This window comes from Myotis davidii, unplaced genomic scaffold (assembly GCF_000327345.1).
Source record: "Myotis davidii unplaced genomic scaffold, ASM32734v1 scaffold296, whole genome shotgun sequence".
NCBI lineage: Eukaryota > Metazoa > Chordata > Mammalia > Chiroptera > Vespertilionidae > Myotis > Myotis davidii.
The window spans coordinates 1,605,208-1,621,476 of NW_006288889.1; the positions used below are offsets into that span (position 1 = coordinate 1,605,208).

Sequence of the window (16,269 nt, forward strand, 5' to 3'; positions counted from 1 at the left end):
GGGAAGGCCGGGGAGGGTTCGGGGGCGGGAGGTAGGGGGGTAAGAGATCAACCAAAGGACGTGTATGCATGCATATAAGCATAACCAATGGACATAAGACACTGGGGGATAGGGGAGGCTAGGGGACTGTCTAGGGCGGGGGGAAAAAATGGACACATATGTAATACCCTTTGTAATAAAAAATAAAATTAAAAAAAAAGAATAGACACTCTGTATTATTGTATGACTTGAAGATTATGTATATAAAGGGTGTATAGTAGGGGTTGGATAAATAGAATCCTTAATTTTATGTCTTTCAATTCCATCTTTTCAAATCCTTTCTGTTTAGACCACCCGATGTTTCCTTCCTTGATGCCAGAGGCATTTTCAGTGCATACCACTGAGCGCAGTGGCCAGTGGTGATCTATTTTTCAGTTAGTCTGACCAGGTCAGGGAAACTCTGGGAAGGCAAGACCCAGGCCATCCACATATTCTGCACCATAATCATGCCAGGCTCATATTAATGCACCCCAAACTGAGCCAAACAGTGATCAACAGATAAGCTATTATAATCACTCCTGGCAAAGTCACCCAAAGCAAAGATCACTCTAGAGTCTATGTCATTGTTTGTTTGGACAATGGGGTCTTTATGGGTTTCCTAACCACCTGGTGGTTCTTACTGCCCTGGAAAAAACTGACCAGGAGTTGGCGCCCGGCCTCAGTACCTTATTGCCCGTGGCAGTGTCCACCAGGAAGCCCAGGACCCTGAGAACCACGCTGCTCACTCCCACGGGACACTGGCTCTGGCTCACGTGCTCCAGCATCACCCAGGGCGGAGCCACACATGGGCTTTCATCCTCCTGAGATAGTGAAGAATCTGGAGGCTGGCAAGGTGCCTGGTCAGGCTGGACAGGAGACTGGTCATCTGGTGGCAGCTCCTTGAGATTTCCTCCATCATCCTCCACTTCCTCTTCTAAGCATGACTGCAGGATATGAGTCACATATTCCAAAAGCAGCAAATGAAACAGGTGCCAGGACCCTACATTTAAATAACAACCAAAGTGAATAACTCAATGGACAAATGACATTCGCTGTGAAACTAACAACTTTTCTGGGGTTTTCACTCCTGTGGCTGGAGCTTCCCCTACCACTGATCCTGAGGGTCCTGGGCGGGCCCACCACCCACGTGGTGTTCCAAGTCCAGAGAACCCCAGCAAGGTGACTTCTGACAGGAAGCACAGAGAGTTCACTAGCCTGAGCCATGAAAGGGAAGTTAAGCACCATCTGCTATGAGAGGAGGATAGCAATTCCTACAGAAAAAGGGGTGCCACTCTCTGAGCAGAAGGATGTGCCCCTCAGCCTCCCACAGTTGACACACAGGGAAGCGAGGGAGAGGGTGGAAGGGGAGGTGCGGGCAGCGTGCAGAGGGTCCCTGCTGCCATCTGTGGGGACCAACATGCAGCCCGTGCCCATTGCAGTCTGCGTGGCTGCATCTCCTGCCGGGCCGTGGGTGAGGGATGGCAGCGGGTGCTCCGCATGGAGAGACATTCTCCCTCCGGGGCCTGTAGGGACTGGCTGAGGAGACAGGTGCGCTGACTCCACCGACTGCTCTCAACCCAAAGGCATTCGGTCACCCAGGAGACAAGAATAAGTAATGTCCACCTGAGAAGCAGAGGGGAGATCTGGCCGATTGAAATTTCTTAAGTTAATTTTTAATTCAGGTAAAAGCACAAATCTTACACAGATATCAAATGGACTTGTGTCAAAGGTTCGGTGTAACTCATGAGTGGATGAAGGAATTGGTAATTTGTTGCAACTGGTTCGAAAGAGAAGTTGAAGTACCAAGCAGAGGTGGGCAGCAGAGAGTTACAGAGACACGCAAAGGGATCCGTCCCTGGGGTGGCCATCAGTGGCTGCCACTGGCACCAGCTTGCAGTTCTGGGGCAGACTACTATTTGCATTATAATTGTGAGAGGGAACCAGCAATCTTTTCTGTCAAAGAAAGGAGCCCACTGCTGTCTTAGCTTCTGCCATTTTGATTGTGACCTTCAGACTTTCAGGGGGCCCCCATCTTAGGCCCCGCCTTCCCCTATCCCTGCCTCTGAATTAGCCAATTGCACAATAATGTGAATCAGAGCTCTGAGCTCTGACCAATCAAATCAGAGTCAGGGTCAGAGTGAGGGGCAGGGCAGACCAGGTCAGGGAATAAACCCCGAATGGACTCCCCGTTTGCTGTGCTTGGCCATGATTTTCAGCGGCAGCTGCACCCTTCTCCAGAAGTAGCTTTGCCTTGCCCATCCAGTTTCGAGTGTTTGTCTCATTCCAGAGACACCGCTGACAAGCATTTCTAACGTTATCAGTTGATAAGGGTACAGAGTTGGAAAACAGCTAAGACAGTGAAAGGTGGAGACACTCAGAAGGCACTAAGCCTTTTTGCCCATTTCAAAGCCCTTCACTGAAACGGTCGCCAACCGGTGGTCCTCGGACCACTGATGGTCCGTGAGGTCTGAAAGGTTGGCGACCGCTGCTTTACTGCTTATTACTCCTGGATGGCCCTGTGGTGAACGATACTGGCTTGGTGGGACAGCATGACCTGGTCTGGAATGAGCCCAACTAACCTGTTTACTTGGAAATCCCGGTCCATGTGATGAGGAAAAGCCGCTGGCGCTAACACTTTACTTCGTGGAGAGGTCCAGAGAAGGTAGGTGGGGCAAAGCAACAAACACAGACTGGGTTTCTTCTCATGACTGCATGGGAATCGCTGTCACTTTAGTGCGGGGAGCATTGGCATAAAGCAGAGTCATGTTGGGCACCATTGAACCGGAGGGCCTCACACAAAGGGTGGTCACCTACAGGGCAGCTCACAGCCACCACCCTGGACAGAGCTCCACAGTGTTTGCAAGACTGACCCAGAGTAGCACTGGTTTTGTCTTCCCGGCTTCTCACTTACCTGCCCACTGTGAGGGCATAGGCAGCCTGTGACGCAGGGCTCCTCCCCGGATGAGGGTGCGAGCTCACAGGGCAAAGACCACCTGTCTCTCACTGCTCTATGCCCAGTGCCCAGCAAGGTGCCTGGGACGTTTTGGGGGACACAGTGTCTATTGAGATGAATGATCCTTTTGTGGACCAAAGGCCACATACTACCTGACAAGCTCAGGGGAGGCCTGCATGGCAGCCTTACAAACTAAGAGACCTACAGTAACCACAAAGGATGGTCTGAAAGTAAACATTAAAGGTGGGTAGTCATGTCCTAGGCCGGTATTTTCCCTGGAAAGGTTAATTTTTATCTTAACTGAGGCTATTGTCTTTTTGCAACTAAGATAACATAGCTATGAAATGTCAGAGTAACTTGTAACTTCCCTCCTTAACCTCCTCTCCCCCCAACCCCAACCACATGAGCCTGGGCACCAGGAGGGAGACCGTAAACTCCTTCATTGTCATCATGTTAATTGCTGACTGTTAACTATCCTGTATCCACTTAAGTCATGTGTCTATCATTTTACTTTTTATCCAATCCCAGAGGCCCTCCCCCCACCACACCCACCGCTTAGCTTTCTCCCGCCTCCCTAATCTACCACCAGTGGATTTCATGTCACCCACTTACGTCTCCTCCCTTGATGTAAAGTATAAAACAAGGTGAACCACCACCATTTTCCTGAGCATTATCCCAATCTAATCCGTTGAGATTCTGCTTCCCAGCAATTGTTGACAGTTTGGCTCAAGTAAACTCACAAAAATTCTTTACAGCTTTGAATGTTTTTACGTTAACCCTTTTCATGGGGCTGGAGGGCTCTGTGGTGAGGTTCCCTTCCTACAACTCTGCTGTTCTGCATCTGAGCCATGGAGGTGACAGATGTGAGCTCTGACAGAGAACGATCATCTATTTGACCAGAAAGTTTGCAAAATGGATACTACTTCACCCTTTCCACCATCTGCAAACATCAGTGGCCTTACCAATTTTTATTCCTTAAAGTTAAATATGGATGCTTCCGATCACTAATTTTTTCTCCATCTCACCTACCTGCCTTGGTGCTTTTCTCAAAATGTCCCAAAGCACACTATTCAAAAGCAAGGGGGTGCTTCCTACCCATCCAACAACGAGGAATGGGAAGCAAAGTGTGGCCAGACTGTTTGGTGGGAACTATTCTCCTGTTGCTATTTTTAAAAGCTGTTATAGTTTTGTGCAGTTTTCTGTGTCTATGTTGTATTTTACGTAAGAACAAAATGGCTGTATTCTACACGGCAATAGAAACATTCTTAAAGGTAGAACAGCGTTTTGCATTCTCTGACTCACCAAAACTGTCCCTGTGGCGAAGAGTCATGGCTTTGCTCACTGTGGTGAGAACGAAATTCCAGCGCAGCTGGAAGCTGGCAGCCAGTCTGATGAACTCCTCTTTGCTTCTGCTTGGCTGTTACATTTTTGAAAGAAAAAATTCCAGGTTTTATGACAAAACGAAGGAGAACACGTTTTCAAATGCACACATTTGTCAGGCACTGACATTTCAAGTGGTCCGATGAGAAGAGGAAGAAGTAAGGTGAGAAGGGAGCAGTGACCCACCAGCCTTTTTCTTATTTTGATCCAACTCCTCAGAAATGGTTCCAGGGCAGAACCCCTGATGTTGTGGAGAGAAGGAAGAAGGTGGAAAACTGGCCTCTTTTTCTTTTTTAAAAAATTATACACAAGTTTTAAAATGAGTTCACTTGTGAATCGTGTCAAAGAAATGCTTCAGGGACAGCCTCACCACAATCCACTCGGCAGTTGCTATCAGGGGATCAGGGGACATTTTGTCCCTGCCAAGCCTGACAGTGTGAAAAGTGGCAGAGTCCCACAATAATGAACAGTGGTGGTGCTGACTTCGGAAAGCACAGAACTCACCACTGCACTGTGTGAATTATCTGAGGACTGGAAGTTTCCACCTGTGTATCTAGTGGACCCAAGGCCATCTGACAGCTCGAGTGGCACTAAACTGGGCACCAGTGACATGCTTCTGCATGCAGACAAAGAAACTCTTCATGTAGAGCAGTGGTTCTCAACCTTCTGGTCCTTTAAATACAATTCCTCATGTTGTGACCCAACCATAAAACTACTTTCATTGCTACTTCATAACTGTAATGTTGCTACTGTTATGAATCATAATGTAAATATCTGATATGCAGGATGGTCTTAGGCGACCCCTGTAAAAGGGTTGTTTGACCGCCAAAGGGGTCTCAACCTACAGGTTGAGAACCGCTGATGTAGATGGCGAGTAGCCTTGGACCAAACTTTCAATGCAATTCAAGCAATGTAGTCACATTAATTTCACAGGCACATGTTGGGATGAATGGCCCTGAAGCCCCCCTAAGTCTCATCATAAGAATGTGAGCCACCCACTGGCTCAACCCAAGTCTCTGAAGAAGAGATGGAGAGACTGGTTAGACATGAAGACACCCGCTTTCTCATCTTCCCATCAGCCCCCACTGTACTCCTCGCCATGTGTTGAATGAAGGGTTGTCCTGGGCTTTGGGTGCACGTGGGCTTCCCTCAGTAGCAGCATCCTCCCCATGTGACTCTGACACCTGGGCTGGTGTTTCTGATCACCTGACACAGGGCTCCTGGAAGGAACCGTGGGTCCAACAAACACAAGGACACTTTACAAAGCACCGTGAGAAGCAGCTCTGGTGGTGGGCACACTCTGTCTTGAGCACTCTTCTGCCTGCACCAGTGTGGCATCTCCGGGTCCTACACTTAGAAATTCTCTTGGGCCCAACCATGTGAGACCCAGGAGGAGGGAGCACGTAACACATGGAACTCCCCTCTAGCAGGCTGCCAGAGGGGAATGGCCGGACCCATTAGTCACCCTGACAAGCCCAAAGATGTACATTTTAGCCGTTTGAGTATTTTACTGGCAGCAGTGTTTTGCTTTGTTTTATCAGCCAAGCTGTTTTACAAGAACAAGCTCTTCAAAGGCATGCAGGTACAATACACCATCTTGCTAACATGCCTCATTGTGAGGCTGAATACATGATGAAGACTTGGGAGACACATGGTGTTACATGGTTTAGATAGAGCCCGAGCCTGTGGGCTGCTTGGAGGCAGGGGTGCTCTTAAGGGGCTCAGGGGCTCAGCTCGGTGAAAGAGGCTGAGCAAGAGGAATGGAAGGTTTGATCAGTGACAACCTAGCCAATGAGTGAACATCTCAGCAGCAGTGCAACTCCAGACATGTCACCACTGCTACAAAGAAGCCCTGCTAGAGATCACCAAGGACCATGAGTACCATTCAGAATCTGCATGATGGTTTTCAAGAAGCAAAGCATGGACACAGACACCTGCCCAGCTTTCCTGTAGAACATTCTGGTTCCTCTCAATGAGGTTTTCAACCCCAGTGCCCCCTGCAGTCTTTATGAATGATCCCCGTTATCACCTCTGCCCTTTCTCATCCACTGGGAGGAAGGGATATGGCAAGGCCAGTGGGGAGGGAAAGGGCGAGAAAGAAATGTAACTGAGGCTTAGAGGAGAGCGCTCCCAAAGCCCAGTCCCAGGCCACGCCTCCCGTGCCTGCTCCAGGGTGTCCCCTTCTTCTCTATCAGGCCCTTCACCTCCAATGCTCACTGTGCCCAGGCCCATGTCCTTCTCTCGGGAATGGTGTCTTTTTATGTTATTTTCATCCCATCTACCCTTCTTGTCCCAATTTAAACCCACCCCTTCATCAAGACCTGTCATAACTGCTCAGCCTGCAGAGGGCAATGCCTCAGGTGGGCGGCCCCTGGTGACCTTGTTTTGGTCTCCAAACTAATGTGCAGGCCCAGGTCCCCACCCACCCGCCCTTATGCTCCCACTGGGCCAAGGGTGCTGGGCTTTCTCTGATCACACTTTCAGCTCGGGAAGTGTGATCGCTGATGCAGACGGTGCTGATGATTGCGCCCAACAAGAACCCTGTTGAAGTAACTCCCAGTTTGGTCATCCAGAAAGACCAAATTCACCCACGTTCAACACCAATTCTTCTTTGATCTTTAAAATCATGCCTGATGCTTTACTGGGATATTTCTGCAAAATACAGACAAGGACTGTTCTCCCTAAACAGAGAAAACCACTCCTCCTATACGCTCTCGCCTGGTGCACTCATACTCACCCATGGCCACTGCACACACCCTCATTCACCTCACCTGCATACACAGGCCCATTGCACACACACAGCACACACCTGAGCCAGCATGTATGCGCACCTGCACACACACCTGCCTGACATACCAGCTTCTACTCCCGGCCTGCCGCAGGAGTGAGACACTGCTTTTCTGTCCTCAGCACCCACACCGGCCTTGACACGCTATGGCCAGAGAAACATCTTTTTCATTCCACTAGGTCATGGGCACTTGGTGGTATTATGTAGCTAGAATGATCAACACCCACCTCCTCCCTTTAAAAAACTATGGTTTTGTACCTGGAAGACAAATGTTTGGAGATTTGAAGATAGACAATTCAGGAATACATGGAGGTCTGTCGATGTTCCCAGCAAAGAAATTAAACTGCTTAAACCTGTAAAGACACAAAACAAACAGGAAGATTGCTAGCCTTCCGAAGGGCAGCCGCAGGGTCTGTGAAGCCACCCCAGGAGCCAGAGCTGTTGTATCCCCCCCTTTTCCACTTCCCATTGCCACCAATAAAGGCCGTTCATACTGTTGTAAAATTTTCAAAAAATAAAAAGGTTTCTAGCAACGCAACAGAATTTTGCTGTAGGTATTTGTAGGCTAGGTAACCCAGGGACACCATCTGAACAATAGTCCAAAAGCACCTCCTGCGGCTTCGCACCCAGTTTGAACACAAAGGATACATTCTAAGTCCAGATTTGTCACATCTGTGGTCATACAGTTCAGAGTTATATGGTCCTGCCTCTTAGGAACAGCCGCTGCCACTTGTTGAATTGGAAAGAAATATTTCGAAATAATAATTACACCTTGTAATTAATTCCACAGACCTGGCTCCAGATGAGCTCATTGCATGATGCAGTCATGACCTCGCCTATTCGTGTCATTTTCATTAAAGTAGTAGCCTACTCATGTCCTTTCACTGAGGGATGTTCAGTGCCTTGCTGGGCTACAGGCTCAGTGTAGACATGAGGGGTGGAGCCTGAGCATGTGTGACGTGGGGACTTGAGTCCCTCACCTGCACAGGCAGCACTGAGCCCAATGAGCCAGCCTTTGGCTCTCCCACCTTCTGGGTGCTGTTGGGTACCAAGCAGAGTTTAGAAAACCCACTGGGTTGCCCTGGCCCTGGCTGAGGCATGGTCAGGGTTCACCTGACAGATCTTCCAGGCAGACCTCGAGGCAGATCTTCCAGGCAGATCTTCCAGGCAGTGGCTACCAGCATGCCAGGCTCCCTGCTGGCCCTGTGTCCTCGTGGAAGGACACCCAAGGATGCCGACAGGCACACAGGAGCCCAGGGCAGGCTGCAGGCACCTCGGCGGGCACCTAGGGGAGAGGCCTTGTGTCTTCCTGGGGCTTCCTAGGGGCAAGAACAGGGTTTGAGCAACCCCCTAAGATTTCTGGGGGAGCCGGTAGCCCAGGAGGGGACCCTTTGAGTCCCTACTAATCAGCATTACCCTCCATAGCTTTAAAACTTGCTGGCTTAGGTGTGGTTTGTTGTTGTTGTTATTGTTGTTTTGTAGAGAGAGAGTGGATGGGAAAGGGAGAGACAGAGAGAAACATCAATGTGAGAGAGACACATCTATTGGTTACCTCCCCCACACACCCCAACCAGGGCTAGGGATCAAACCTACAACTGAGGCATGAGCCCTTGACCAGAATGGACCCCGTGACCCCTCAGTCCACAGGCTGATGCTCTAACCACTAAGTAAAACAGGCTAGGGCAGGTGTCCACCTTTTAGTTACTGGTTTGGTCCATAGGGGAACGCCTAGGGGAGGAGCTAGGATTTGTGACAGTGACAGAGCAGGGGCGATCAGCAGGGGAGGGGAGGCTGGGGTGCATGAGCAGAGGCCGCTTACCAGCAAGAATGGACCTAGTCCAGTATTTCACTAATCAGTACAATCCTACCAAAGTCAGCCCTATTTCAAGGTCAAAGAAAGAGGACAGGATAACTGTGGTGCTTTGCATGCCTTGTGAATCCCTGTCCGTCAGCTCATGAAATACTGAAGTGCTCCCAGGTGTCGGGTGGACACGATGCATAAGGGACCACTGACCCCTGAAGGAGCTCACAGGCATCGGGAGGCAGTTTGGGCAGAGCTGGGTGTAACGGGTTGAGGTTCCGCCCACAGGGAAGAAGCTGCTAGACCTTCCTGGGGCATCTGGCAGGCATATCTGCAAAGGGCAGAAAAGGGAGCTAGTCCCCACAGCCCCCTGGCAGCAACCCTCAGACAAAGGCCTAGATTGGCCTGGAGGCTTGGGAGGGGCGCCAGTGTTCTGCAGTTCCCTCCTGAAGCAGCTCTCCGTGTCTGCCTCAGCTCCCGCGTGGGAGTGGGGAGAGCACCTTCTCTCGGTCCAGGCTCCTCCCAGAGGAACACTTGTTAGCAGCTCGCAGAGCTCTTTGTGGAAGAAATACTTTTTGTTGTTGAAAAATGATGACAATTATCAGATAGTAAAGGGCAAGAATATCCACATGCTTCATATCGCTGTCTGCAAAGTAGTGAGATACAGTAAGAGCACAATGGTTCGCACTGTTCAAAGTAATCCTAACGGTTGTGCCAGCAGGTCCGGCTGGGCAGAGGCTGACGCACTCCCGTTCAGACAGGAGAGAGAGGCCTGTGCATGCACCAGACGGATGCCGCCTTTCCCCCAAAGCGACGCTCCAGGTGGATTTCCAGAAACAATCCTTGTCAAGCAGCACCACTCATCTGCTCATTTATTCACTCAACAAACACGTGCCCGCACTGACTGCTGGATGGACAGGAGGACCCCGGGAAGAGCATTCTCTGGGGCATTCCTTGCCCCTGCAGGGGAGGTAAATTACGATAGCAATGAGTCACCTGTGTTCACCTCTGCTAAGAAACTCCTAGAGTAGTGCAGGCTAGGCCGGCCCCAAATACACGCCTCACGTTGCAATGACAGGAAGAAGGAAGCTTACATTTCACCTCCACGCTCTCCAGGTCGTCTGTGCCGCTCCGAGTCCTTGTCAGGGCTCCCTGCGAAACCCCCACGATGCCCTGCAGGTCTGACTTCAGGAGGCTGACTCTCCTGCGATTTTCCAATACCATTCTCATCGTCTAAGCACAATGGGAAGCATGTGTCATTGAATGTGGTCCTTTTGGCCTAATCCCCCATCCAATTTAGCAAGAGGGATTGTTATTGAGCAGAGAAAAAAGTGGATTTGGGTGTTACCCACTGAAATAGAACCCTCAGCCACAGGGAAATGTTCCCATTCACACCCAGAGCTGCCTTTCTGAAAATAGCACTTAGAGTGCCCTCCTCAGAGCATCTGATTAAGGCTCTGAGGACCCGGAAGCTCTTCCTCTCCCTGCTCTCCCCTCCCTGCCCTCCCCTGCCTGCTCTCCCCTGTCTGCCCTCCTTTCCCTGCCCTCCCCTCCCTGATCTCCTCTCCCTGCTCTCCCCTCCCTGCTCTCCCCTCCCTGCTCTCTACCCCTGCTCTCCTCTCCCTGCTCTCCCCTCCCTGCTCTCTCCCTGCTCTTCCCTCCCTTCACTCCCGTCCCTGCTCTTCTCTCCCTTCACTCTACTCCCTGCTCTCCACCCCTGCACTCCACTCTGGCACCTAAACTACTTTCCAGGGGAAACAGTGGTGGAGCGAGGGTCTGGAGTAAAGTGCTAGGATTCCGAAGGGTTGCTGTGGGGCTTGGGAAGCTGATTCTGCCCTCTCTCCTTGGGAGGCGTGGGCAATGAATGTAGACCCTGGGAGCTGGTTTCCTCAGCTATCCAATGGGAACAATCCAGGTCCCTACTTTCTTAGGGTCTGTAGGTTGTCCTCACACCTCTAATGTCCCCTCATTTTGCAGAGGAGAAAAGCAAGGGCACTAGCGGGCATGTAGTAAATTTCCCCAAGTGACAGGCAGTATAAAGATGGACCCGAGCTGGCCCCCTAGCTGGGCTGAGATGAAGGTGCTGCTGCAGAGCCATCAGCAGCTGAGCGAGTCAGGAATGGAGACAGTAACCCAGAGGCCCAGCTGAGCACCCCTGAGCTGAGACTGATTGGGACCAAGGGACAATCCTTGACTCTGTCCTGATGGCACCCACGGGATTTCCAAGCAGATTCTTGAGTGGCCACTTTCAGCATCTATAGCCTTCCTCTCTCTTTCCTCTACCACCAAGTGGCATATCAACCAAGGAGAGAAGGTTGGAGTCCAGGCGCCTGGCAGCCAGGACACACCATCCCACAGGGCCACGTGCAGGAGGAAGGGCTTGGTCACCTGTTCCGGGGTCTGCTGCAGGGCCCATCACCCCCATCCCGCTGCCTGGCTGACCCTCCCGAGGTCTCCCTTTGAAACTTTAGAATGGTGGCCTGCGCACCCTGCTTCTGCCCAAGGAGAGAGCTGGCGACGGGGGCCTTCTGAGGAGGGGAGGCGAGGGTGGGCTGCTGCGGCCCAGCAGGCCTGCCATCCAGTGGCTGGAAAGGTCCTCCTGTCTGCCCTCTGGGTGGAGGGAGCACCCCCCTTGCTCTGAGGACAGACTTGCAGCTTTCACTACAGAAAACTGCTTTGTTCCCTCCTGTCTGCTTGGCAGAACCTACCTTTGCCATGTTGGAAAGGTATGTCTTTCTTCTCAGTCTTTTGACAAACACAGTAACTTCTGTTAAGAACAATACACGCGACCATTACTGATCCTATAGCGCCATGCCCTTCCACGATAGCGTGGAATGCAAGCCTGTGCCTAGGCTGCCTCCCACCCCGGAGGCCTCCACACAGCCCGGTCTTTCCACTGTGCGCGGGCTCTTTCCCAAATGGCTGGGAGGTCTTGGCAGGGGCGACTTGACCAAAACACTCCCCATCCAGCCCAGAGAAATTATGTAATCCCAGCCCCTGTCGTGCCTGCATAAAGGAGTTCAGGATTTTTGCCTGGAAACCCCGAGTCCCCAAACGTTCTCACTTCTACAGTGCCCGTCTCAGAAAATGACCAAGGAAAGGAAAGGATAAAAAGAGAAAATACACAGGGAGGAGCATGCTCCCTCTTGAATGTATTCAGTTTTTGCCCCAGAGATGTTCGCCGGCTCTTGGCTGAATTGTTGGATGAAAAGAGGGCAGCTTCCACCTTCAAGGGGCTCCGCTGCTGAGAACGGGTCACCAGGTATGCAATGACTTGCTCCCTGAAACTCTGCGGCCAGAGAGGAAGCCAGCGAGGGGCTCAGGGGAGGGATGGGCCTTGTCTGAAGATGGTCTCAGAGACGAATCCACCTAGAAGGTGACATTCAAGCAGGGCTTGAGCATGTAAGGTCGGAGCTACGGGGGTTGGGGGTGGAGAGGCAGTCTAGGCAGGAAGAGTGGCAGGAAAGGCCTTCGGGGGATACCCAATCTGGTGTGGCTGGGGAGCCCTGGTCAGGGTTCCTTGGGGAATGGGGACCACAGGCCAAGCAGTGAATGACTTTGCACAGTGAGTGAAGAAGAGTGGACCCTTGAGGGGGCAGGGCCTATGAAAGGCATTTAATTGATCACATCACTGTTTTAAAATAATCATTGGGTCTAGAGGGGCGGTGACTGAGGTTGGAGGCAGGATGGTGAAGTCACTCGGAAGCTCTGAGTAGGCTAGAGAGGGACAGAGACCGCGAGGGGGTCAGGCAGGTGGTAAGGTGACCCCCGGGAAACGCATCTTTTCACCTTTCACAGCCAGACTGCACTTTCTCTATGCAGTGTCCACCCTGCTGCCCTTTTGGCTGACACCAGCTTGGACAGGTGAAAGCTTCCAAGTGGGTCAAACTGGGATAAGATTGCCAATATGAATATGAACACAGCCAGGTGCAGGGGTGGTGGGTAAAAGTTAGACACCGTCCTATTGTGTGGGCCCTCCGACGAGCCAGCAAACAATGTGCAAAGTTAGAAAAGAGAGTGAGATGATGGGAGGGCTTGGTGATGCGAGCGGCCCAAGAGGGCCCAAGAGAAACAGGGCTGGGTGGCGACGGGCCACTGGAGACAGCGCGAGGCAACGATAGAAACGCGCGAGGCAACGATGGAAATGCATCACAAGGCAGGAGGGGGACGTGGCTGTTTCCAGGAGCAGAAACATGGCACCCGCAGAGCAGGCGTGAGCTAGTGTGTAAAGGAAGCCGTGGCTGGCCTTGAGCAGACAGGTGGCCTGGTGCAAGGTGTGTCAGAGACCAGAACCTGGCAGCCAGACAGAAAGAACAAGTGTTCTAGAAGGTCAACAGGGAGAGGAGAACACAAAGCTGTGATCGCCGTGGTGGCCCACAGGGTGAGACACTTAGGCAGATGGGGGTGTTCTAAGGAGAATCTGTGCTCTTTGGAGCCCCTCTGAGAGGCCAGAGCACACAAAGAGGTGGAAGGATGTTGGTGCCTGAGCCCTGGCCAGCCCTGCTCGAGGGACAAGCAGTGAGGACCACAGGCTGCCCCAAGGTACTGGCTCAAGAAAGGTGAGCAGCGCTGCCTGGGGGCAGCAGCAGGTTCTCCCCACCTTTTGACAGTCAGACAGCTTTTCTGCACCTCTAGCCCCTTGACCTGTCCGAACTCCATGTTATTACTCATTAGGGGAACTGGCAAAGGGTGTGATGGATCAGCACAGGGATACACCACTGGCACTAAAATGCAAGCCGGGGAGGTCTGAACAGGGTTGTATGCCTGCGTGACCACGGGTAGGGGAGCGGAGCCGGGGTGGGTGGGGCATTACACAGCTGAGAGTCCTGCCCCATCTGAAAGTCAGATTCTGAATCTACTCTCACAGAATTTATTTTCCCGCTGAAACCTACCTTTGAGTTTGGAGATCTGTAAGAGGGCTGGGAAACCTTCCAAAGCATTAAGGAGCCACAGCTTCAATTTCTTACTAAATAACCGGACAGACTTCAGGTACTGAATAGAAACATCTTCCAGAAAATCATCAAGAAGGACATCCTCAATTCCCTGCAACAGAAGAGTAGAGACAGCGTGCCGGCCAGTGCAGGTGTCCTCTGGTTACAAGTGGCCTAGGGTGAACTATGCCACAGACTCAGAGAGAAGACCCCACCTGAGCCCTTGCCGCAGCTCACTGCGCAGGGGCAGAATTTGAATTTTTTCAAAGAGCTTAAAATACTGATAACTGATCCATGGTTTTAAGAAGCACCACACAGGCCGTACTAGGTGGGTCAGACCAAAATATTTTCATGGCTGAACCCAGGTGCTGGCTTTCCTCCTTTGTGTAAAAACTTAAAAGCACAAAATTGTCTCCCAGAAAATAAAAAAATAAAAAGTAGCCCTAGACAGGTGGTTCAGTTGGTTGGAGCATGGTCCCATACACCCAAAGGTTGCGGGTTCGATCCCCAGCTGGGGCGTATATGGGAGGCAACAGGTCAATGATTCTCTCTCACATTGATGTTTGTCTCTCTCTCTCTCTAAAAATTAGTAAAAACGTATCCTCAGGTGAAGATTAAAAAAGAAAAAGATTCATGACCAGCTTAAAACAACAACAACATATTTTCACCACAGAAACTGTAGTAAAAATGTAACTTCCCTGAAATTATAATAGTCAGTCTAGATAAAAAACTTGGACTCAGTTTGGAGTTTCCCGGTCACTGAAACCACAGGTTGCCATGTACATTGGCTTTTTCTTTACATGAGGTAACTCAGACTCTCACGGATTTCAAAAGAAAGGCTGAGTTTGAGGGAAAGATTACAGCAGGGGTCCTCAAACTACGGCCCGTGGGCCACATGCAAATACAAATATTGAATTTGTTCCCGTTTTGTTTTTTTACTTCAAAATAAGGTATGTGCAGTGTGCATAGGAATTTGCTCATAGTTTTTTTTTAAACTATAGTCTGGCCCCCCAACGGTCCAAGGGACAGTGAACTGGCCCCCTGTTTAAAAAGTTTGAGGACCCCTGGATTATAGCTTGTGATCCATCCGCCCCACTGTTCACTCCTCAGAGGCCTGCAGCCAGGGACCTACAGAGAGGAGGCTCTACCCCAGGCTCTGCACAGCCACCAGCCAAGCGTCTTCCTACCTTGTACATCTGTACGTCGTAGCATTTAACGAGCTGGCACACTTCAGGCAATGCCATGAGCATGACTGTGTCCTGTGGCAGAGCTTTCCAGAAGGAAGTGAGCAAGTCCTCCACCTGAAGTAAGGCATGGAACAGATCTCCACAATCTCAGTTTGTGCCTGGTGAGACTAACCCCCATATATACGTAACCAGCCCCAAGTGATAATGGGATGAATTTCATTCCAATTAATGTAAAGCTTAACCTGGCAGCTTTTCTAGTTGGATGGAATAACGTGGAACCTATTTTCATGGCAGTTTTCTGGAAGGAAAGCTGTTTTAACCACCAGGGGGCCCCTGTTGGTTATCATAAGTCCTATGATATAGGATGAGGAAATGGCCAGAGGGCACAAACCAGAATTTAGAACGAATGTTCATTGATGATTGCCCCTCAGTGTGGCTCAGCTCTGAAAGAGGGTGAGAGTATGTAACCAGAGAGGCTTCCTCCTTGACACCGAGGCACAAGTCACCTAAGCATTGTCCAAGCCAAAGAGGCCTGGAGTCTTTCTACACAGGAGCCTTCTTAAGGAAGACAACGGCAGCTCCCTTCCTTTTCTTTAGTTTCCCCCATGTTGACTTTTCAGATCCCATGATTGGCCAATCTGAGTCGCCAGTTAATACTCTTGACTACTAGTGATTTCTGCAGGCTCAAGTGTTCTGGGGCATCCCAGCCCTGAGACCTACCAGTGACCTCAGTCAAGGAAGTTAGGGCCAACTTCTGAGCTGCCAGATGATGAACCCCTGCTGTCAGGTGCATGAATTCTAGAGAAGACATCTCCATAGAGACTCTCAGACAGTCAACAAAAAATACAGTAATGGGATGAGCGGGATATATTAATCCTTTTCTTCTCAGGTGGGTAAGTTTGAAGCATGACCTTTGGAGTTAGTGGGTTTGAATGAGACAGCAGCCACAAGCTCATCTCTGCTAATTCTCTTACCACCCATGTCCAGAGTCATCAAACACTGCTGCACCAGCTTCAGAAACATTTCTCTCTGATGTCATTGTCACTGCTCCAGGTTTGATGACCCTCCTCACTTCCTACCTGCCTATGACAAAACCTCCTGACCACCCACGCTGCTCCGCTATGGCAGTCTGTGTCACTGCTCCCACAGTCTTCTCCCTGAGGCAGAATTCATCACAGGGCAGGCAAGGCCCTCTCTCACTCCTGCCCTCT

The 16,269-nt window shown here is 50.8% G+C and overlaps 1 protein-coding gene across 1 annotated transcript in view; it reads right to left on the minus strand.

Annotated features, from left to right (window-relative positions):
* The window catches only part of RFX8 (RFX family member 8, lacking RFX DNA binding domain), a gene marked incomplete at its 5' end in the record, with an annotated part of 51,726 nt that overhangs the window by 6,623 nt on the left and 28,834 nt on the right, over window positions 1–16,269 (minus strand). The window contains 7 exons of the mRNA XM_006761121.2: window positions 705–1,018; window positions 4,274–4,388; window positions 7,398–7,492; window positions 10,035–10,173; window positions 11,649–11,707; window positions 13,833–13,983; window positions 15,059–15,172. Of these exons, the coding sequence (XP_006761184.1) occupies window positions 705–1,018; window positions 4,274–4,388; window positions 7,398–7,492; window positions 10,035–10,173; window positions 11,649–11,707; window positions 13,833–13,983; window positions 15,059–15,172 (987 nt within the window). The remainder of the gene's footprint in view (window positions 1–704; window positions 1,019–4,273; window positions 4,389–7,397; window positions 7,493–10,034; window positions 10,174–11,648; window positions 11,708–13,832; window positions 13,984–15,058; window positions 15,173–16,269) is intronic.